Source organism: Aspergillus pseudotamarii (genome assembly GCF_009193445.1).
Source record: "Aspergillus pseudotamarii strain CBS 117625 unplaced genomic scaffold BDV38scaffold_57, whole genome shotgun sequence".
Classification (NCBI taxonomy): domain Eukaryota; kingdom Fungi; phylum Ascomycota; class Eurotiomycetes; order Eurotiales; family Aspergillaceae; genus Aspergillus; species Aspergillus pseudotamarii.
This window is the reverse complement of record NW_022475071.1, coordinates 186515-209134: the sequence shown is the minus strand read 5'-3', so window position 1 is coordinate 209134 and position 22620 is coordinate 186515. Positions and strand designations below refer to the sequence as shown.

The 22620-nt window shown below is 47.7% G+C and overlaps 5 protein-coding genes across 5 annotated transcripts; all 5 read right to left on the bottom strand.

Moving 5' to 3' along the window:
* Positions 1-615: 615 nt before the first annotated feature.
* On the bottom strand, positions 616-4871 carry BDV38DRAFT_167975 (HECT-type E3 ubiquitin-protein ligase). The gene is made up of 3 exons (XM_032051906.1): positions 3785-4871; positions 1635-3722; positions 616-1585 (listed from the first exon to the last, which is right to left on the bottom strand). Exons 1-3 carry the CDS (start codon positions 4341-4343, stop codon positions 666-668), a joined length of 3567 nt encoding a protein of 1188 aa, XP_031910219.1. The 5' UTR covers positions 4344-4871; the 3' UTR covers positions 616-665.
* Positions 4872-5547: 676 nt separating this feature from the next.
* On the bottom strand, positions 5548-6494 carry BDV38DRAFT_273816 (60S ribosomal protein eL15; the record flags this gene model as incomplete). The annotated part of the gene is made up of 4 exons (XM_032057739.1): positions 5548-5688; positions 5751-5977; positions 6052-6208; positions 6408-6494. The coding sequence occupies 4 exons, from the start codon at positions 6492-6494 to the stop codon at positions 5548-5550; spliced, it is 612 nt and encodes a 203-aa protein (XP_031910218.1).
* Positions 6495-7815: 1321 nt separating this feature from the next.
* Positions 7816-10530, bottom strand: BDV38DRAFT_273815 (PSP1 family protein; the record flags this gene model as incomplete). Its single annotated transcript, XM_032057738.1, has 2 exons — positions 7816-8338; positions 8396-10530. 2 exons carry the CDS (start codon positions 10528-10530, stop codon positions 7816-7818), a joined length of 2658 nt encoding a protein of 885 aa, XP_031910217.1.
* A 6177-nt stretch (positions 10531-16707) lies between these two features.
* Positions 16708-17933, bottom strand: BDV38DRAFT_167655 (NifU family protein). The gene is made up of 3 exons (XM_032051903.1): positions 17571-17933; positions 16970-17506; positions 16708-16894 (listed from the first exon to the last, which is right to left on the bottom strand). Exons 1-3 carry the CDS (start codon positions 17865-17867, stop codon positions 16739-16741), a joined length of 990 nt encoding a protein of 329 aa, XP_031910216.1. The 5' UTR covers positions 17868-17933; the 3' UTR covers positions 16708-16738.
* Positions 17934-18665: 732 nt separating this feature from the next.
* Positions 18666-20441, bottom strand: BDV38DRAFT_273813 (Zn(II)2Cys6 transcription factor; the record flags this gene model as incomplete). The annotated part of the gene is made up of 4 exons (XM_032057737.1): positions 18666-19517; positions 19578-19718; positions 19783-20307; positions 20382-20441. The coding sequence occupies 4 exons, from the start codon at positions 20439-20441 to the stop codon at positions 18666-18668; spliced, it is 1578 nt and encodes a 525-aa protein (XP_031910215.1).
* Between the last annotated feature and the right edge of the window lie 2179 nt (positions 20442-22620).

Sequence of the window (22620 nt, the reverse complement as noted above, 5' to 3'; positions counted from 1 at the left end):
GCATGTATGTACGTATATGCCTCCGAAAATCCAAACCGCAAACACACTTCACGGCTGCTCCACTTTATTATTTTTTCCCCACCACAACCTTAGCTCTTAGGTTGGTCCTTACTGCCACTTCCCGTCAACAAGAGGCTTTTTCTCGTTGTCAAAAAAAAAAAAAAAAAAACCTAAGAGGTGCTACCAAGGCGAGCTTCCAGTCAATGATAACAAGACCACAGCGGAAGCCCTAAAAGCAGTTACAATAGTACTGCCAACAGGACATGCAGAGTAGCTCGAGTTGATGCTTGTGGCTTGTGGCTTGTGGCTTGGGTCGTATGACCCCGGCGCCCCTAGTTTGAGAAAACCCAAATTTTACACGAAATATATATCCAGTTCGAGTAGAACCCAGCAAAGCGGAGGGCACGGCGACTGCAGCCTGTGCATTACTCCTGATCGAATTACGCATCACTTCCCAGTTCTGGCCCGGTCTATGTTTCAAATCCTCCTACTTGATGCTACCCATACTGTACAATGGAGATCCTCGCAAGGAAAAAGCAAGTCAATGGACAGGCAAAACTATTAGTTATATTTTAACCAAGGGGGATAAACGCCTCTAGCATAGGAATATGGTCATCACGAACGTCGGAACCAGTCGTCGCAGGGATACCAGCCCAGTGACATGTCTATTTCAGTCCAAATCCCTCACTGTTGAGCACTGCTCCCCAGAGCCTCTGCTCTAATTGTTCCCGTGTAGTATATCGATACAACCCTAACATATTAAAACATGTACGTGCAGTTGGGAATCGCGACGAGTCGTCTCCGAGACAGGCTACCCGGATTACGAGACTTGTTGCCCCCATGGCTGGAATACGATCACTGCCTGTAATAAACGATAGTATCTTCCGCTGTGCCTGCGGCTGTGTGTGCTCGAAGAAATCCCAGAACCACTGCACGACCGGCACCATCTCTGGTCGGGGGTCCGACCAGTTGTCATACGTAGCAACTGCCCGTAAGGACGCCACGTCCAACGGTTCGTCTGAGCCGCGTACTAGAAGTTCAATCTCCTCAGGGCGGAAGAGGGATAACGCATTACCGCCACAAACAGTGAAGAAGCCACGCTTGAAGGGCTCGAACTGTCTGGTAACGGCCGTATCCAACAGGTAATGAACATACAAGTCTACAAACTCCCGTCGGTTCGCATTTGTAACAGGCCGCTTGTCGCCCCCAGCACAGAGCGGCACCGCAACTACTTCACCATAGCGATCCATTTGAGCGACGAAGTCATAACAGAAGGTCTCCGCAACATCTCCTTCGAAATCCAGAAGGGCTCGGAGGCCCTTTGCAAGTGCCGGTCGATACTCAGCCAGGTCATCGAGGTTACACTTGTAAGTCGACCGTGTTGTTGCAGGCTGTGGTCCAGTCGTTTGCGGCGCCGCAGCCAAAAGTTTCTTGAACGCGAAAGGGGGAAGGTTTATATCAAGAATTGTGGAGTTGTAGATGGCTAGTCCTAGTAGAACTCCGACCAAAAAGAACTGCTCCGATGATTCGAAGCAGTACGGATTGAAATAACAAAACTGCGAGTCTTCGTCGTAGATAAAAAGTCCTGCATCCATGTTAGTACGAATATGAATCATGGTCAACGATTGTCTTACCGTGATGAGGGTCAAAAATCTCCCGGACTAACAACAAGAACCATTCCTTGCGGAGACCGCCTGCGTCCACGCCCTCTTCACCGACAAATTCTATACGGAGGCCCTTCTTAATCTCTTCTTGACTCGAACCTACAACTTCACTAACACTTCGGAGACTGTCATCAACTAAACAATCGCGTCGCACTCTTAACAAGAGATACTGGCTGATCGCTTTCCGACTCAATATGCTATTGAAGAAGGCTTCGCGGGCTTTGACTTCCATTTGCCGGCGTGCATCGTGCTCAAGTATATGAATCTTAGCCCAGATGCTAAGGAAGAATGGGTATTGACAGAAAGAGAATTTCATGCTCTTTGACTCCCAGGCTTCAAAATCAGCCACAAGGTCCGAGTAGTCTAGCAATGTATTATAGAATGCGCTAACTGGGACAATTTGCCCTCGTCGGTATCCTTGAGGTTTGGCCGCAGAACCTGCTTCCTGACCGAGGATTCCATCCGGCTTGCGAGCAATGTTCGCGTTATTGGCAGTGAAAAGAAGTGACATTACTCTGGCTGCTGCCCGAAGCTGCCAGTCATCACTATAGACCACCGGCTGATCGCGTTTCTCGGTGGCCTGTTTATTGGTGCTTCTCCCATTAATGGCCGCGTGCAATTCCGCTGGCGTATTGCCGGCGGCGCTGGAAAAGCTTGGGACTAAATCATCATCATGCTGTGCAGACTCGCTGCGTTTCCGTCCATGTTGACGAGTCAAGCGATATGTCACGAAGCTGCCGACGAGATCGACAAGCTTTTCAAATTGCCCGGCTGAAAACCGCGAAAACCAAGAAACAAGATAGTGATGACAGTCATTAGGTAAGTTCGCTAACAAACCCAGTATCCGCTTAACGATGCCGGAGTGGTAACCAGGTCCTCCGCTCCGATGTCTGGAGGGAGATTTGATATCAGGAGGCACTGGTCTATGACCGGTATCTTTCGTATTAGATGGTCTTCTGTCACTACGGGCTGCAGAAGCGGCTCCAGGGTGGAGTGCAACATGCTGACTCGACGAGTATATCAATGGATTCACCAGGAGCATCAAGAGGAACCTAACATCCTCTGGTCGCTTCAAAGGCCGCCGGGGCCGCTTCAAGAGATTCTCGGTAGCTTTCATAAGTGTCCTGTGCAGGTGCAAGCGCGACTCCATGAAGTCTCTATCAATGAGGCTCCTATCCACAGCATCCCACCTCTTATTTCTCGTACAATCATCTCCGTCGTGGGCGTCATGAGGCTTCAGCCCTGACCACTGCTCGACCCATGACGCTCCTGCCGTCATGATCAACTGGTACCAGTGTGCCAGTTCAGCCCAATTGATACGGGGACTCCTGGAGCTGACAGCTCTTGCAGAACCAGCTGGTTTTTCTTTCAAGTGATGAGATCTAATTTGTTCGGTTTCGTTCATCCACCAGGAAGAATTTTCGGCTAAATCTCCTAAGAGAAGAGTCTTTGCATCTGGTTCAAATACCGGATGTGCATGCGTAACACTATTGTCCGGTTTTTGTTTAAGAGGGCTGCACTCACTTGTAGACGGTGGTGCATGTTGTGTCGTAGTGAAGGAGCCGTTGAGGCAATCGCAGCCTTTGAATGAAGTTATGATGTACTCTTCTACCGCCCTAAATATGTAAGGGCGACTCGGCTTATCTCTGGCTGCATAATCGCATGGTCGCCCAGCTTCACGTGGAGAACGGTCTCGTTTTGGCGTGTTCTGTACATCCCGATTTCTCATATGAGATTCTCTTCCTTCGGTTTGTAACGAAAACGGAGCAGCATTAGGTTTCAAGTAATTTGCTGTACCATTCACCACATCGGGCCGTCCAGACCTACTGGACGCTGACGCACTACGACCCCGAGGATCCACCGGCCGGGGTTCGGTGAGATAACCAGAGGGTTTACCTGGGGATCTTGATGAATTTTCGTCTTGTCCGTTGATATGCCTATCCGCCTGGCTTCCCCCGGGGCATGCTCGTGGGCCCCGCCCATCCAAGAGTTGTCGGAGATAGCTCGAAATGCATTCATCGATGATAGCCTTCGTTCGATCAACGGACAATGGAATAGCTAAACCATACAGATTGAAGTTAGACAACAAGCATTGAAGAATGTTAGACGCTAGAGCGCACCTTTCCTGGGTATTGTCGGCAATGGCTTGTCGTCCTTCCCTGGATGAGCATGCCCGCTCGACTCGGTGCACCCTCTCTGCGGTTCCAAATCATTGACGGTGAGGCATTCTGTACATCGAAAGACATTGAGATTCCGGGGCCATCGGACAGAGCAGTTGCATGTCATGCACTTCCCCGTCGTCAACTCCTCCCCGGGCGACAAACGCGGGGCACCTTTCCGAGGGCTACTGGAAAGGGGATCAGGTAAATACGTGACCTCGTCGTCATCGTCGTCAGAATCTAGAAAGTCGCGCTTGGATATCGACTTGTTTCGTCTTCTGCCGGAAAATGGCGACGGGAATGGATGGCTGATCGAGCGAGAATGTCCTCGACGCTGAAAGTGGTGTGGCGGTGAGGTTGCCAGATTTGCGACCATGGAGGGCGGAAATTGAGCTTCATGGGGCAATGACGATGGGGCGCCCCTCTCCGTAGGCAAAGGAGGGAGGGGCGCATTTAAATCGACGACATTTGGATGTAAAGTTGAAGGGTGGGATTGATTACGTGTAGTCCGCGGCGGCATATGGGCGCATTTGTTAAATTAATACTTTTGCTGTTGAGTTTATTTGATCCCGGCAATGAAACGAAAGTTACCGGGTGGGCGGACGATATGAGAGGGAACAAGATCTTGGTTGTCGCCCAGAGATGTGGTTCGAAAAGATGCAGCAGGGGGGTCACGTTTCGCAGTTCCAGGTCAAGTAAAACTAGTAGTAATAACCTGGACCGGATATTGCCGAGAAATAAACGATGGTGCACTACCTAACTTTGGCATGGAAGGAAAAAGGTTAAGAGTGTAGTCCACCAACCGAAGTGGAGATTCTAGTATTGTAGTTCGTTGCTTGAGTCGATAAGTAAACAAGAATGGGGGAGGGAGGGGAGAAAGTAGTATGTACTAGTAGTACAAGCAAAGACAAAACCCTGCAGGTATAAAGAAAAGAAAAGGAAAGAAAAGGAAACGCCGCTTAGACTAGCGAGGCAATATTTGAAGTAGTAGTAGAGAAAGCACGACGGATTAGGGAGGTCGCATAGTAGGGAGGTGAAACCGTAGTTGTAAGTTGCGATCCGGAGAGGACAGGCTGCCTTAGGCAACCCACCTTCCTACGCTGACTATGCCCTATGAGTGGCCGGTCCATGAACGCCGGGGCAATTAGTTGGGCGCCAATGTGACGCTGATGATACTATTTTCGGCGTCTTGAAAGGTCTCCATAATGGTAAAACCTGCGCACTTCACTAACTGTCAATCCCCGCTACAGAGATCAAGGCTATGCTTAACTAATTGGACGGGTGTCACTGTGCAATTAAACCTGTCTCGCAATTGAAACACCATATTCGCTACCCGCCCATCTACTTCTGCTTCTCCATCCGCCAGAGGTAATTTCGGAGTATCATTCTCCTTGGAGAAAATTTATCTCACAACTTCTTCCTATTCATGCCATTGCAAAGTGATATGCCGGTGCGCGGAATTGATCTCAGGCCCTCTTGCCCATTATATGACCTACGAGATGCTCCATGCGGTTGAACAGAAATAGTCATACTTCGTTAGGGGAATATAAAAATTGAACCAGTGAAAAGATTTTTGCTAACATCCGATCCGAAAGATCTGTTGCATTATGCTCGCACCCATTTCAAGGATATAGTCATAGAAGCGAGTTTTGATCGAGATAAACACATCCTCAGAATGACATTTTTTCCACGACACACAACCCCAGCTATCCACCAAACTACGCTTAACGGTATCTCCAGTAGCTCTGGGTGTTGTGGAGCTTCCAGGTGTGGCGGCGGCCAGCCTTGGTGTTGTTGTAGCGGTGGCCCTTGTTGATACCACGGGACTTCTTGCCAGTGGCGGTAAGACCACGAGCCTCGCGGTGCTGTTCGCAGAAATTTATATCAGTACTAGTCTCCCAGAGAGCACCGGGCAAGAGAAACGAACCTTGTGGACAGCGTTGCAGATCCAGTTGATGCGGGCATCACGGCGGATGGCCTTGTGCTGGGGGTCGACAAGGATAACCTCGAAGTACTTGTAGGTAGAGTCCTGGTTGATCCAGTAGGAGTTCAGGACACGCAAGTTGGCGCAGCGGCGGCCAACACGCTCCTCAGCGGTAGCACGGAGCGCACGCTGGTACTTGAGCTGGTTGATACCCTGGTTGGTGGGCTTGCCTACAATCGAAAACTGTTTAGCCCTTGCCCTTCCTGACGTCCTTCGCAATTCTGATAGAGAATATTCTGCATACCGTAGGTGGCACCCTTGGGTGCGGGCCTCTTGCGGCCACCGCGTCTCACACGGATACGGTAGACAACATAACCCTGCTTGGCCTTGTATCCGAGACGACGAGCCTTGTCGGGGCGAGAAGGACGGGAAGCACGGTGGATAGCGTTCAGCTGACGGAGCTATATTGATGCACTCTCAGCAAAGTTCAACGAGTGTATAGCAAGACACACGAAAGAATGTGCCACATCCATCCGCCGGCGAAAAAAGATCGTATCGAGCCGCCCAGTAACACCCTCTGAAGAAAAAGGTATCCTATGGCATAGCACACGAGCATCCGGCGGGATGTTAAATTATCGATATTGAGGGGGGGATTCTCACCTCCCAGCAACGGACACGGAGAAGGAAGCGGACCACATCGGACTGCTTCTTCTTCTGGATTTCTTCCACGTACTTGAGGGCACCCATCTTGAAGGACACGGAAAGGTCAGTGTTAAAGAATTGATGGCTCCCGATAATTCCAAAGCCGTTGGTGAAATCGTCTTAAGAACTCAGGAAGAGCTGGGTATTATAAACATACCTTGTCGGCGGTGGCAGGTCGTCTGTTGTCGTCGAAGTCACTGCTGAGGTGTTGAAAGAACGAGATCTCTTCAACGAGGTTGTGTGTGGGACGCTAGGAAATTAGGCGAGATCTCCCTCATCCACCAACCAGCATCCATGTAAGCCCTTTCAAATGCCTGAGGTGTCGAAGAGCCGCCAAGAGCCGAAAATGGTTAGAGTAAAAGAAAATGAAAAAGCAAAAAAATTTTCTTTTTTAGCCTTAATATCGTTCTAGTAGGAGTACGGTCTATAACCGTAAAGCCTTCAATATAAGGCAACCAAGTTGTTCTTGTGACGAAACCACTTAGCTTTCTGCTATAGTAAATCAGGGCTTACTATTCTCCTTGCCAGTCTCCTTTAGTGGAGGGATACAATCCTCATAGTAGATATTGATAAGTTCAAAGATACAATCTGTCAAACCATGTATTCACTACCCCCTCGTATTGTAGACACCTATTCTCCACGCTCTCAATGAAGTGGACAAAACTTAGAACCATATCCGATAAGTGTCGCCTCATCCACTACAACTACGACGAGATTCAACCAAAGCACAGACAGCAGGATAGTACAGCAGTTAAAAGAAATAAAAGAGCATTTGGGAGTACAAACAGGAAAATCGCGCCAACTCCTGAGAACATCTTGGACATCAAATTCAAGCAACCGAGCATTTAGGTCATGAAGCTGAAAGTCTATTAGGTATCAGCACCAGCGACAGATCATTATCTCCGTTGATCCGTGACATGCATTTTCTAATTCTTTAACAAGCGAAAAGAAATGAAAAATAGGGGAAAAAAAAAAAAAAAAAAAAGGCACATTACAGGCAAAGGGGAATAGGGTGGATAAAGAGTGGCGGGGGATTAGGGGATGATGTGATACAGGGCAAGCATGAGGATTTAGTCGAAGTCTTAGCTGAAGGAAGCATCTGTGACGTGGGAAGAGGGGTGTGAAAATACTGGAAAGAATGGCATAGCGAATAGCTGTCTTGCGCTACTTCGCTCTGTCCACTAAGCCCAATATAGGAATGAACGTGTGCAGCAGCTGAGGCTTTGTTCGCAAACATGTAACGCTTCGGAGAAGACAGAAAGGATGTAAAGACATCGTCAGAATAGACTGTTTCCATAATCGAACACTCTTCTTCTCAAGCTCATGAGACACACCACTATGCGAACAGCAGGGCATATTGTCAGCCTCAAGAACCTAGAGACAGTCCCTGGAAGCGGCCCGCCCAATCTGCATGAGACTGGTGAATGCGAGGACCAGTAGCTGTCCCAGGACTAGTCGCATAATCAACGTAGCTAGACTCTAAGCCACCATACGCTGTGGGTGAGTAGGGAGAAAAAGGGTCACCGGTAGCGAGCGCACCCAAACCAGATTCCGGCTGGCGAAGACCCTGCCCGAAAGGTTGATAGGACTCTGTGTATGCGTTACGCAACGCACCCATCTGGTTGGCAATAGCTTCTCTATCAACCCCGTCACGAGCATGGCCGTATGCCCTGCTTTCTGGGTGATGAGATCGGTCTGTCTGGTTCTCGTTATTGTAGCCCAGAGGGTTTGGAGGCTGCAAGCCAGCAGTTGGGGGCGTGACAAACGAAGCTGGATTGATGGCTGACATCCAAATCCTAGTCTTGTATATCTTGAATAAATCAGTCACAAGAGAGTTGAAGTTGATATATGAGTCCGCGAAATAATAGAAAGTAAGCTTCTTCCAATCCCTGTAAAAATTTATTAGTATCAAGGGCCGTCCATAGTAATTCTCATACGATACTAACATTTGGAATTCCGCATCAAGTATCTCCATGTTGAGCCGATGTTCTGCAACTTTCTGCTGGCAGACCCGCTTAGCCTTCGCCTCGTTGCCTTCTTTATCACGCAATGTTAAAATCTCATGGTTCTGAGCAAGTCTCTTGATCAACTTTGGCTTTATATCTGCAGCCGATTCCTGCACTCCATGAGGACCATGAGGACCCATGCCACCAATGGCGCTTCGGCTGCTCAACCCCCCGGAGGGACTGATGGCATTGGCCGCTCCACTCTGACCTTGTCTAGAAAACATCATCAACCATTTGTAATGTTCTTCAGCATACTGTTGTTTCAGTTCACGGGCCCTTTGCATGGAAACGTTGGCATGTTGGATGGTTCCGAGATCGGTGCCGCGGTCGGCTTCAACGATGACTAAATCTCCAGGTTTCACTTGAAGGCCGGTGTCTTCTTGTATGTAGAAAACATCCGCGCGGTGGCACTTGAACGTCACAATGTAAAGAAGCTGGTTTTGGTGTGAATGCGCGAGGCCTGCCTGGTGGCGGGCATAGGCAGTCGGCATCGTATATGCTTGGTGAAGGGATGTCGGCACTGCGGAGGGAGCCTCGGCAGCACGAAGAGCTTGATCTCGAGCAAAGTAGGATTCTGCAAATTGACGAGCTCGTAAATACTCCGTTTCCATTTCATGCTCCTCGGGACGAGGAGTCATATGAACACGATAATACTCACGATTCTGGCCTTGCGCGTTTGAAAGGGCAGGTTCAGTGACACCAACATAGTTATCCTCCCGGTCTCCAATCCCAGGTCTCGAGGTTGCGATTACTTGTGATTCACCAGAAATAGAACCGTGCCGAATAGGGATATCGGCAAAAGAGTGCCGTCGACTCTGAGGAATATCGGCCATACTGCCAAAGCCGAGGGAGGTTTGCCAGTGGGCCTTCCTGACATTATCCAGAGCCCGGTTTTCCAGTGAAGTGAACGGTGGAAATTGTTTTTCGAGGTTGGCCGAGTGCTCAGAAAACCTTCTCCTGGCACTGCCATGGATACTGTTGTAGCCGGGGATATCTCCCACTTCGTCAAGATCTTCCACTGCTAAATCTGCCTCTTCTGGGACACTGCCGCGGATGCGGTGCAAGTTATGAGCACCTGCGCCAACCACGTATCCGCCGGTCGCGGAAGCGGACGACATAGCACGGTCTCGGAAGCTGCTATCCATCTGCCCGGCAGCCTGACGCAGAAGAGCGTTCTCTCGCGACAGTTGTTCGATGGTGCGGGCCTGATTACTGGCGTAGTTGCTGAGACTATGCTCCGAGCCGTTGGGGCTTCCATCCTCGCCGTCATCGTCTTCGCGGACCCGACCGAGAGTAGCAGGATCATGACCCAACTCGAGAAGACTAGGCCGGGATGAGCGATGCTGCAACGCAGAAAACTGACCCCCATTTCGAGAGCGAGCGCCACCGGAGTAAGTCGCACCGGGCTTGTTTGCCATTAGGTTTAAGAATTCCGGATCCAACTGGCCCACCGAGTACGACTGCGAACGATAGGTTTTAGGGGTTGGGTGCAGCGGAATTGAGAAAGGAATAGCCGATTCGCCAGATGTCGTACGGGTCGTAGGGCTCAGCAACTCGTCATTAAAATAGTTGCTTGCGGTTGAAGGGTTAGACATAGTGGGAGACGGGACGATTTCAGCCAGACGAGGTGGTGGCTCTTTCCGAGATTCGGTGTTCCAAATTCCAGTGCCCCATGGGAATGAGCCACTCCCAACGTGATTCCAGCTGATGGAACTACTCATTACGGGGCTCGTGCTAGGCCATCCGGACTGGTCGGTCGCGGGACTAGTCGGGTTTGAAGCGCCGGAGGACAGGGGGCCAGTGCTAGTTAAAGAAGCTTTTCGGTGAATATTGACAGGCACTTCATTGAGCCACGAAGTACGACGTGCAGGCTTTGGAACGGGTGCAATGGTAGATGTAGATGTAACCTGCGTGTGTTCAATGTCATCATCGGACGACGCCAACGCCTCCGAATCAGGCGTCGAGCGGCGAACACCTGGGTGCGTCTTCTCCAGTCTGACAGAAGCAGTAGCATTTGGGGTGGAAGAAGTGCTAGACTTGATTGCCTGCACTGGCTTATTGGCTTGCGCAGCCATAGTGTTATAGAAGTTGAAGGAGTCCCTCCCTAATTGCAGAAAAAAGCAAGTCTTGCCAGACTTTCTAAGTTATAAAGACAAGGAGAGACCTAAGAACAAGAAGTTAGTCAATGCATGCAGTATGCTGCGGCTAGGAACAGGAAGGGCTGTCTTTAAGGTTCACAACAGCACGGTACTATCAACCAGTGGCTAGAAGGTACACAGGTTACTCACCCAGGCTTTGTAAGATCAAGATCAGCGGTTATATGCTGAGAAGAGGGATGAAAAGTTTGCGTTTAGCCTTCAGAAGCGGTCGAAACGAATCACCAGTCGGTAGTCAAAGTAAAGAATCAAAATTCAAAAAGCGTGTGGTCGACTTTCGAAGATGAAAAACTAAGCAAGGTTAACGGACAATGTCGAAACAATCTATGAATTCTGAAGACAAGTTCTTTAAAAAAAAAAAAAAAAAAAAGGCAAAGGGAATCTGAGATTTATAAACACTCTTGTTGTACTAAGGTCAGTTTGATCTGCATAGATATTGCAATGGGAAGGATGTGTGCAGTAGAACGAACAGAAACACAAAACTAAGGAAACGCATGTGGGGTGTGCCAACCGACAGAAAAGGGATACATATGTTTGGGTACTTCGAGAAATAGAGAAACGAATCATGTCGGAGGATCATGAAGATGATGAAAGGGTATATACACCGCCAACAACTGCGGGTGGCGATATTGGGAGTTGGACGTGGTGAATTGCCGGGTATAGCATGTCAGATGACTGCCAACCCTATGGAAAGAGAATCTCAACGCAATATAGGTAGTACTCGATTCATCCCTCACTGGCTATTAATGAAAGCTGGTGAATCTCTGGGGGTATGACGACGTTTGCTTAGGGTTTCTGCTGTAGTTGACTTGCGGAGTTTTGAAGGACATTGAATAACAAATAAGATAAGGCATATATCCCAACGGTTTGTGACCCTGGTGTACCTTCTCGGCATTCAGAACGCTTTGTGCATATTGCTTGAATGTAAGATTGATGCTACAACATGGCGAAGCTTCCCCATTGGGTCTGGGACAAATCGCGGGGGAAAAGGAACAAAAAAGCAACATAAAATATGCAGTGGAATGCGGGCTGCGGGGAGGGGGAAATTGCGGGTTGCTCGACACTCATCTCAACAGCCTTGAAACATCCAATATAGGAAATCCTTTGCACATACCTTTCGCAAGTGCAATTTCGGGTCAAACCAGTAACTGATATAGGAAGCGTGAAATATTGCCGATCGACTCAACAGGTTACTAACAAGCAGATGAAGTTCGTGATCGCGTCTGTTAAGATAGTCGGGGACTGTGAGTAATTCTGCGGATTTCGTCGTATGATGCCGACTTACCAGTCTAATAAAAACGAAACTTTTCTTAATAGTCTATCCAATCCCAAATAACAAGGCAATCTTTAAATCAAATGAGCATCTCCGTTGCAGTATAAAAGAAGGTAATGATTGCGCTGAAAGAAGCGACCAGGCTTCTATCGAAATATGCGTAGAAGGCGTCTTGTAAAAGGCCGTAGGCAAAGAAGTCGGGCAAGATGGGCCCCTATCCGAGAGAATAATCGTTCTGTTTCTTTCTTTTTTTTTCTTTTTTTTTCCCCTTTATTTCTTTGGGTAAATTATTTTTTTTTGGTCTTTTTTATTTTGATAAGACCGTTATTGCCCAGCTCAATTCAAATTGATTCCGTTCACGGGGAATCTAGAGATACACTCGATGTCGAGTTGCGACAAGAAAGTTGGTCCAGAAAGCGCGGGATCGTAGACGGTAGCGTGACCATTCAACGGATGACGTTGGGAATCAGTGTGGCTCCAGTAACTTATGGGTAGATCCCCTTAAGAGTAGCGCATCTTCGAGGAGGGCGCACGCGAGATCACTGGTGAGATAAGAATGAACCGTCGCGATTCAATCAAGCAAAAATCAAACTGATTACGAAGGACGTCTTCTCTCTTTTTATGCGTGTCTTTTTAATCGGTGTTATTTCGATGGGTGTTGGTCGTGGCGAAGAGAGGTTGGAAGCGTGAGGGCGAAGAGTTGAAAGCGGCGTAGCAGCTTCGTAAAGGTGCTTTGGAGAGAGCCGGAGTGTGGCTTCTGCAACGTTGCTGGATCGATCTGTCGCCCCAAAATGCGGGAGGTGGGCCAGGGGCACAAGGCGGGTGACGGTGCTCTAATAGTTGAGTACGGAGAAAAGTGAGGCAGAGAGATCAAATTCCAAAGTAGTGCCTGTTCCGAGAAGGAGGAAGACGCGGAAAAAAGAAAAAGAAGGGAAAAAAAGAGAAATCTCGAGGGAGGCGAAAAGAGAATTAGAAAAAGGAGGAGAAGTTGTACAGTAATGAGAAAGGATGGATAGATAAAAAAAAAATGCAAGCTAAAACCGTCGCAGCAGCTAATGTACCTAAACCTCAGGCCACTGAGAGTGGGCACGAAGGAGGAGAAAGACGAGCCACGGGTCGGGGCACCGAGAGGGAAGTGGCGCAAGTGGTCCGTCAAGCTACTACCATAATCGTGGTTAGGTTCAGGGAGTCAGTTCATTGAGATGGTGGGTTCATTGGTCTGTGCCTCTGAGCGACATTCACACATGGGTGTATGGACCAACCAATGTTGAATTGAGCCCGGGAGCCTTTTTAATTACTTTGGGGGGAGAGGCGGGGTAAGATATCTTGACAGAAGAGCCTAGATAAACCTCGCATGGAGCCACAGGTCGAGTGCAGTAGGTATGAAGAAAGAGGCGCGCGGACGAATTGAAAGATACTCATGCGTCTAATTAATAGGAGAGGGAAGGAAATACTACGAGAAAGCATTCGTCGCTTCCGACCATTCATCAGTCCCAGTAATGCCTTAGGTATGGGATCAATGTAGCAAAGATCATGTAATAGAATGAGAGGTGGCGGCAAGTAAAGTGGTACTTAGTGTAGTATGACAGACAGGCAGACAGGTGCAAGGAACTGGTCGGCCATCGATGGAACGCTTTGAGTGGGTCGAGTGGAGGCCAAGTTGAAGATCCTCCGGGGTTTTCAAAAGGGAATCGGATGCCCCGAGCCACCTCTCAGCGTCCTTGGATTTCACAAAATCCTCCGTGAACAGACACAGGTGGTGCCTCTCCCATGTAAATGTACCTATCTATACATTCAATTTGAATAGAGAAGAGAAACTCTCTGTCGCTACGATCTATTCCACGAAAATATATTGAGGGAACGAACTTTGAGAAAGGGATTCTCACCTCATTCAATTGCATCATCCCCTCATGTTCCATGCACAGCTCATGCGACCAAATACCTATACTAGCGCTTGACTACGAGGTCCCAACCGTAACAAAGAAATGTATAAAGCAAGAATTTGAGAGGGAGAGAGCGAGAGTATAACTAGAGTTGAATTGAATTGAATGGATCGATTGATTGATTGATTCATATGAAAGTCGTCGGCTGACATTTAAGAGAGAGAGTGTGTGTGTGGTAGTCTCTTCCCAGTTGCCCCACTATATGATATGCCGCTACCATTTAAGAGGTTTACAGAGACCACCCGGAAGCAACCCGAACAGGGAGCTATTCTCTTGTGCTCCGTGTATTATAATGTAAATGTACAATAGAAAGGACCAAATTGAGTCACTCATAGCCCTATATTTATTATCAAATCTTCTTTCTTTTCCTTCCTTTATTTTATTTTATTTTTATTTTTATTTTTATTTTTCATTTTTACTTTTCTTCCATCCTTATTTCCGGAAATTTAGAAAAGAGGATCACAGGTGTCAGACCACTTCTCTTGTATCATAACGTCATACTGTCGTTACGTTACACTCCACGATACCCGACAATCTTTGGGTAAAAACAGCAAAAAGCATCCAGGAAAATTGTTCATGTTCGAAGCAAACATCTCAGGTCCCAGGTACATGATTAACCCTCCCATACTTCCATCCATTAATCGAAGGAGGCCGAACATCATATCCCCTCTTTTGGGAATCTCTTTTGGACCAACCATGTGCCGCACTAAAAAGAAGCGCATCTGAAATTGCGGGGGAAGAAGGACGCAAGCAAATCATATTGTCATGAAAAGATGACCTCCTCACCAGTAAAGTTAGGGCCGAAGGAATGCCGTCCAATTACGAGACGCAAGTTCCCATGTCATGCAGGATCTTCTGCCATCCAAATTGCGGAGAGAGCTTTCCCGCATTGGTTCTTTCAGTCCACGAGCCGCCTTTGCATTTGCCTAGGTTCTTGTTTTCCTTTCCAGCCATACTATATTCCCCGTCGTCAGAGGAGAGCGATTTCCGTTACTCACCGATATCCTCAAGAGGTAAGTTCCATCTCCCACAGTGACTGTCCGTTTAGGCCCCTGGCTACCCCTTTCGTCAGTCCAAGGGGGTTGCAACATTAACAGACAGTTCAACTTCTCCAACAGGAAGAGCTCTGCAGCCCCACCCATGGTTGAGAGCTGTTGGACCCTTCCTCCGGCCACTGGGTCAATGATGGTTAATGACACCAAAGATTGATGGTAACCCACGGATTACTGGATGTCCATCCCAGTCTTCAGCCCCATTCACTATGCAATATTTCAACCGAGGCCGGATTGGTGACGTGAGGATGTTGCACGATTACTCTCCTTGATCGTCATCTGATACCGTATTGACAGGATTTCTTTGATCAAAGTTTTTCCTTCCCCTTCCTCTTTCCCCCCCTCCTCCTTTTCTTCTTTTTTTATATTTGGATCCTTCTCTTTATCGTTGTGATGCTTATATTCCCCGAGATTCGGTTTAATACCTCCTTGACTAGTGGTCTCTGTCGAACCCCGTAACGGGACTTCAATGTACACGAATATATATATGGAGAACGGCAGATACTCGTATACGATACACTCTGACTAACACCTCAGCCACACACAAGCAAGAAAACCTATTATTCCCATCCCATCCTCCATTTCCCACCGGTAATATTTGAAAGCCGATCCGATCTCACAATTGTTAACTACATACGGATAAGACTTTATGATTTCGATCCGCATCTAGAACCTCGCAGCCCCTTCCAGGCAGGTCCGACCATGTCTACCTTTCATATAAACCTCCAGGTCTGGGAAGTCAGATGCTTCACACATCCCCTGCAGTAAAATTCGAATACCAACATCCCTTAGTTACGAGATTATGTCCGTAGCCCCTCAAGATATCGACTAAATTAGCACTACCTACGCTTGAGCACCGCCTCCCCCCCTCCCCGGCCGAGAGAAAAGTCCATTGCATCCCTAGGCCTCACTTCTCCAATTTGGAACTCCACCTTCCGCGCTCCCACCCGACGCTAGTATCTTTGTTTTTCAATTCCCCTTGCGGTATTGGCTCTGCTTGGTTGGGGTATGTCGTTGCGACATGTGTCTGTAATTTTTCGTTTTGTTGTGTTCGGCATTCGGCTCCTCATTCCCGAGGCCCAATTTGTTCTATTTTTCTGTGGCGAGAGGCTGGGCTGTTGGTGTAGGGCCGTGGCGAATTTAGGACCTCTTCAGCTTGAGAGGGTACCAAGACTGAGATTATATGTTAATCTTGTTGTTCTTAACGTAATTGGTAAGCGGGTGACGCAGCTCTATATTCCATACAAATCAGCCCTTTTTACTACTGGAATATCTCAGTAACCACAAGCTATAGTAATATAATATTCGAAGATAGTATATATTAGTACTTTATCTTTAAACTATAAAGTAGAGAAGTTTATATATGCGATACTTGTTTCAATATTAAATATTGCACCTGTATTTTTGATATTTCTACTGGAAAGTGTAAGACTAAAAATAAAAAAATAAGAGAAAAATATTTTTAGCCTGTTTTACCCTATAATATATTATATATAAAATATTATATCTTTGCAATCTCTGGTTACTGAGATATCCAAGTAGCAAAAAGGGCTGATTTGTATGGAATACAGAGCTGCGTCACCCGCTTACATGCGTCGCTCGCTTACCGATCACGTTAGTCTATGCCTTGTTGGATTTCGTAGTCTTGCTCATCAAAGTCGTTATAGAATACTCTATAGAGGTGTGTGTGTTTTTATAGTATATTTGATAGTTATTGTACAAGTCCCCATTACGGAGAGACGTAAAAATGAGGATTTCCATACGCAAAACTCTTCTATCCACTCATTAAAACATTGATATGCAACCAATGGTATATAAACGAAACAAACGAACAAAGACACGGGCAAAATACAATGCTTTTATGGGGCCGAGTCCAGAGTTCCTTTGCCTCCTGTAGAAGCGGTGGCAGCAGCACCCTTCTGCTGGCGCAACTTCTCTTCAAACTTAGCGAATTCGTGCATCGAAATCTCCTCTTCTTCATCCATCACTTGCTCAACTCCCTGCACTTCCTCGATCTGTCCAGAAATGCACCATTAGCCACCTACCCCAACAAGCAACCTCGAGGGGAGAACAAAAGGCGGGAAACTTACGTAGTGCATAAGCATAGACTCAATGCCATTCTTCAGAGTGACAGTGCTTGAGTCGCAGGTCCGGCAGGCACCGCGCAACTTCAGCATCACAATACCGTTCTCAAAACCACGAAGCTCAATGTCGCCTCCGTCTTCCTGGATTGCCGGCCGGATTCTTGTCTCCAGGAGCTCCTTGATCATGCTGACAACTTCGTCGTCCTCTTCGTTGTAGCTGAGCGATTCCTCCTCGCCGCCCTCTTGCGCGTTCTCTCCGGACTTAGCGACCGTGTTGACGATCGGCTCGCCGGAGGTTACCGCCTGCGTAATCAAGCTGAAGATCTCGGGTTTGATATGGGCCCAGTTCGCGTCGCTTGCCTTAGTCACAGTGATGAACTCGGGCCCAAAGAAGATAGAGGTGACTCCATCAACATTGAACAGGTTCGCAGCCAAAGGGGAAGGGTGAGGAGGAGCGAGGGTAGAGCGAGGCGACAGGTACTCGAGGAACGATGTCGGGAAATCCTCCGGGAGGACACGATGGTTAGGGATGAACTTCAGAGCCTAAAGCCAAGTATCAGCGTCAGTATGAGTCCAATTGAAATGGCCTGAATAGTGATAGACCTACATCGGGATTTGGTGTATTCTCGGTTTGGATGAAGATTGAGCGCTTGCTGACTGGGGCGGGCCCATTCACACGGGCCACTGCAGACTGTTGGTGAGGCCGCAAAGTCGGCCGATGACGAGCCTCCGAGGCAGTAATAGCGGGCAACCGAGCCGAATGGTGGATAGTTCTGTAAGATGCAAAGACGTTGGGGAGGACGGTGCGCGAGGAAGGCTCAATCATACTCAAACGCTGTGCCGTGACTCTAGAGTTCAGAATAGCTCGCCTAAGCATGGCACCGGATACTGAGCTGGCAGACATATTGTGAACTTGGCAACCTAGTACACTGGCGTATCTGGTTTGTCTGTTTGGAAATTGTTTTTGGATAGTTGATGGAGTACAATACTTTCTTCCGACCGCCCGGCACTCTGACGCAATGGGTTCACGTGATCACGGGAAATAAACCTGCTGATAAATCGGTAATTGACTCGAGCCAATCACAAGTGGCAGTTTGACATTTACCCGACATTCCAGAGGTGCATTGCATTCCGCGGAAAGCGAACATCGGAGTCCATGCTTCGAGCATTCCTGAAAACAGTAGTCTCCTCACTTTTTTTTAAAGGTATCCTTTCGACCGTATGTATATACAGTACGGAGTACTCCGTACATGCTCTACTATTTACAAGCAACTCAACATGTATATTGCCACACATACACACATCATATGAACATCTTATATATATTTGGAAACTCTAGGGTCGCAACATGATATGTGATGATAATGTACCAACCAACAAAGACAAAAAGGCGGACTTTTCCTGATCGATGGTGATACTCTTGGGCTATAGCATTAAAGGACTTAACACTGATAGCTGCCTACACTCATTTGTTATGTATGATAGACGACACATTCAGAGCTCTCTCCCGGACAAAAGTCTATTGTCTGAAGCTTGGGCTCGATGGGCATTGACGCTGGCACATGGAAGCTGGTCTTTAGAGGAAACTTAGCAGAGCCCTTGTGCTTGCGCGGTCGGCTTATCCTGGTCGTACCTGACGTGGCCCAATATCTTGCCATCTTGTTTGCATAGGTGTTGACCGCTGTAATCGCCAAATTTGCTCTCACTCAGGCGATATCGATTTGGGAGTCAGATATCTCTGCGAAGAACGGTATTTGGGCCAGACCATATTCTTCAGAAAATACCCGATACCAAGACCTAACTGAGGCAGAAGCACAAACACTCCCTGGCACCACCGGTATTTTCCAGCCAATTCATGTACGCTGTAGAACTGTGCGCTCTGACTCAAGGGAGCAAGCAGTACCTGGGCGCCCAAAGTTTTCAAATCTGGTTGTAAACAATAAATAACAGAGCGACAGACCTGGTCAGCATAGTGCTCGGCAAGATTAGTGAAATCAGCTATACTTTCCAGATTCAGCGTGACTCCAGAGTTTACGTGCTCGCCAGAAAATGAGTAGCAGCTATCAAGAGAGTCATGGTCCGCCGAAAGTTGGAGAACCTCAAGTAACTGGTCTATCAGAGGATAGAGCAGTACTAATGCAGTCCAGTATATTAGATGAGCCTCTGCACACGTGAGAGACGGGAACTGAAAGGGTTTGGGCAATAAGTGGGTGTAGAGAGAGCTTCTAAAATCATTTCGACAAGTCATATTAGCAGGTGATACCGAAGGTTTTCCGAGTTCCTTCTGCATCATGCAACAGATTCGATGGAGCTTCTCCTCTAAAGAGAAACAAGAGAATAACAAATCTCGCCCAGTACTTTGAAACTGGTCGTGGCCACCAACCGGGTCCTCGAGAAAGCTGTCAACTTGTTCCATCAAAGCACAACAGTCCGCCAACCGATCAATAAGCTCATCGATGGGCTCAGGACCATCTGAGTCTTGCAACGAGCTACCCTGCCAAGCCGAAGCGTCGTAGAAATCGGGCGCTTTGCGTTTTCCAATTGCATCGCACAACTGGTTTGCTAGGCATCAGCAGGTACAAGTGGTCAACTTCTCTAGGATCGGAACACTAACAGTGACGAACTTGAGTTGACGAAGAAAGAGCCTTGAGGTAGCGGTTTCGTCATCCTGTCCAGAGCACTGGTTGATGACCGCACTACTGCCTTGGACATGGGCAATCCACGCCCCAAACCCCGGTGGAGAGCAATTGATTAACTGCTTCGCTGTCAGCTCATGCGATAACAGTGGGACCGAGTGCAAGTATATCTGTGAGACATACTTCATATATTTGAAAGATTATCGTGGTATACCAGACATCTTTTCCGAAAGTTCTCCCGGAGCTTATCTTACCATTTAGCATCTGAATGGCATTCCCGTAGATTTTGGTGCTGTTCTGCAGTAAATGTCTATCTTGATTTTGTTTTGCCAAAAATGCCGTGGAGAGAGCGATGACCGCTTTGTCTAGGAGCAAGCTACTCCCAGAGAGGTCTGGAAGAGTTTGAAGAATATTCTTCCCCGTCCTGTCGCATATATATTTTGACTGGGGCAGGTATCTGTCTATGAAGGACTGGAACAGTTGAGATCGGACCTCCACATTTGTATTGAACTGAATTTCGGGCCCCACCTGGTCTACTTGGTGAGTTCTAGGACCATTCAGGAGAGCTTTTGGACGCCGGGTGAACTTTTGCGCACCATCCTCCATTGCATTGGGGGATTTGTGTATGAAAACTCTTGACCGCTCATAACCGGTGCAGATATGGCCGTTCTTGAGGCACCGGAGGCATTCCGGTTTGAGTTCATCGCACTAAGCATGCGTTATAACCCAATGGCCCGGAATGCTGGCTTGTTGCGTAGGACAGAATTTGTGTTTAGTCTTACCTTAACCTTTCGGCGCCGGCATGTATTGCACCCGGTGGACTTAAACGGTATGCCGCCCATTTTCATGAATCGTGGTCTGATGTCATTTCAGTTGCTGCGCGCCGCAGAAGCGAAAGAGGTGAGCCAGAAAAGAATTTGACTCAAATTGGCTGCACATAGGATGAACTTGCCAACAATGTCTCTGATCAACTTGAAGATACTACACCCTATCCTACGAAGCGAGGATGAACCATGGAAAGTGGCCATGGATCACGTGTGACCGTTAGGCTGCTGATCCTATCCCCACTTCTCTGTGTCTCTCCGACTTTGGCCTTGTTCTGCTAGACTCAATTCTCAGATTTTCGAGAGCCCCGAATGCAGTCACGGCGAGGAAGCGGTGGCCGACAGTGTCTGTAAATCAAGATATAGCTGTTCCCGAATGGTGGCTTATTGAGGGTAGGGGTTCTACTATGCTATCCAGTGTCCCAAGATGTGGAGACTAGGTGTAGTTGTTAACGATCCATCTTCAATGACTCTTTTGGTGCTGTTAAATCAATCCAGTGACGTTCCATACATCAATGCTTGACACACAATGTACCAGCCTTTGGGATCCTGAATTAGGCGATGAAGCCGATGGTATTCCGTACAAAGGAGCTTTCATGAGGTCCGCACCAGTTTACCTTAGCACAAACATGAAACGCAAATCTGAATACGGTCATTGGCAACGAGCCTACCAAGAAGCCTAGGCAGGTAAGCTATCTTCTTGATGGCTGGTAGGGACGGATATAATGAGATAAATAAACGAAAATGAACTGGTGACACCTTTGATCAATGCTGAACCATCTGTGTCGGCTTGCCAGTCAGGCAGTAATTGTACGTCATCGCGAAATTGAGAGTGCTGTCCAACTTCAGGGATTGTATAGGACCACTGCTGGCGTTGCTGGCTTCATGGAATAAGTCAACTAGACTATCCAATGTTAGGTCTGCCTCCATAGACACTAAGTTACCAAGATTTTGACTGGTCTGATCAATGAAGTGGGCGGCTTGCAAATCACCCGCTGTAGAAGAGATTGTCACTGACCTTAGCATCTGGAAATCAAGGGGGTTTTTCAGTGTTGTTTGAGAGATATCTGATTAGATCCACTGATTGTGAGTCCTTGTATGTCCACATGAGCTCTCTCTCGCTCCCGTTCACGAAATTTCTTTAGCAACTGGATATCAGGGCATTACTATCAATTTTGCCCTCTGGTACTCCGTCAGCAAGTGCTATGTTGGTGACCGGCGAACGAACCGCACCCCTTTCATACATTCGACAGAAAAGTCCTATAAAATACTGATAAGCGGACGTGATTTTCTGCTAAGCAAGAATAGTCTTGAAAATCCTTTTGATCAGATCCAGGCTCTCAAGTCTCACGCCCAGTAAGACAATACGGTGTGACAAAATTGCTGCTGGGTTCATTCCTGTTGTTGCCAGGCGCGCGGTTGGTCATCCAGAGACCGCGGGTTTACTTCGCAAGGAGGATATGGCTTCTTTAATGGCCCGAAGCAGACATTTTGGCCTCCTTATTCCGGATGCTACTGCTAAAAGATGAGTATGCGTTCTTACCTAGATGAATACAATCATAGAGCCAGTCTTTTCAGCAGGGGAGGTTAAAATGATAAGCGGACTGCTATGGGCATTGCAAATCCAATCCCAATTTGTAAGAACGCAGAAATCGATGAATGAGCACGACGAGTTTTAAATACGTGTTACGAAGAATCGAAGCGCGTTGGCTGTGTGCTGAGTATGGTGGTTTCTGGTCTCTTCAGTCGCGCTGTACACAAGTCGCACGCCGAGATAAGGACAACACAAGCCTATCGGCAGGATGCTCATCCTTCACTTTTAGGTTGCGGTTTGAGACCAGCAGATATGTTTACGGCGACCTCAGAGTGCTTGACCATTGAGCAGAAGTACGATCCTTATAATACCTTTAAAAGATTATATCCTCCAGGAACCAGGAAGCTTTGGACAAGAGCTTTAGTGTCTCGATGAACAACGTTGTTTGTTGCCTAAGCTGTTAGCTTGCTAAAGGTCTATGCCATTTTGCGTGCACAGGGGAACTTCGAAAATTATATGCCGAGCCGATACTGAGAAGTTTAGCAAAGCGGTTGAATGTCGGCAATCAATCGATATGAAGACTGTTGATCATTTGAAGTATGTAGAATAGTCCCCATGCAACAGCAGCAGATAGATACACTAGTACTTTTCAGGCATGGTCTT

Bases quoted from the DNA above. Each gene is read 5' to 3' on its own strand.
- BDV38DRAFT_167655 (XM_032051903.1), bottom strand. From the start codon at position 17,867: ATGTCTGCCAGCTCAGTATCCGGTGCCATGCTTAGGCGAGCTATTCTG. The intron at 17,507-17,570 runs GTAGGTCTATCA...ACTTGGCTTTAG, and splicing joins AGAATACACCAAATCCCGAT to GCTCTGAAGTTCATCCCTAA. The intron at 16,895-16,969 runs GTAAGTTTCCCG...ATTTCTGGACAG, and splicing joins AGTCTATGCTTATGCACTAC to ATCGAGGAAGTGCAGGGAGT.
- BDV38DRAFT_167975 (XM_032051906.1), bottom strand. From the start codon at position 4,343: ATGCCGCCGCGGACTACACGTAATCAATCCCACCCTTCAACTTTACAT. The intron at 3,723-3,784 runs GTGCGCTCTAGC...TGTATGGTTTAG, and splicing joins GCCGACAATACCCAGGAAAG to CTATTCCATTGTCCGTTGAT. The intron at 1,586-1,634 runs GTAAGACAATCG...ACATGGATGCAG, and splicing joins GATTTTTGACCCTCATCACG to GACTTTTTATCTACGACGAA.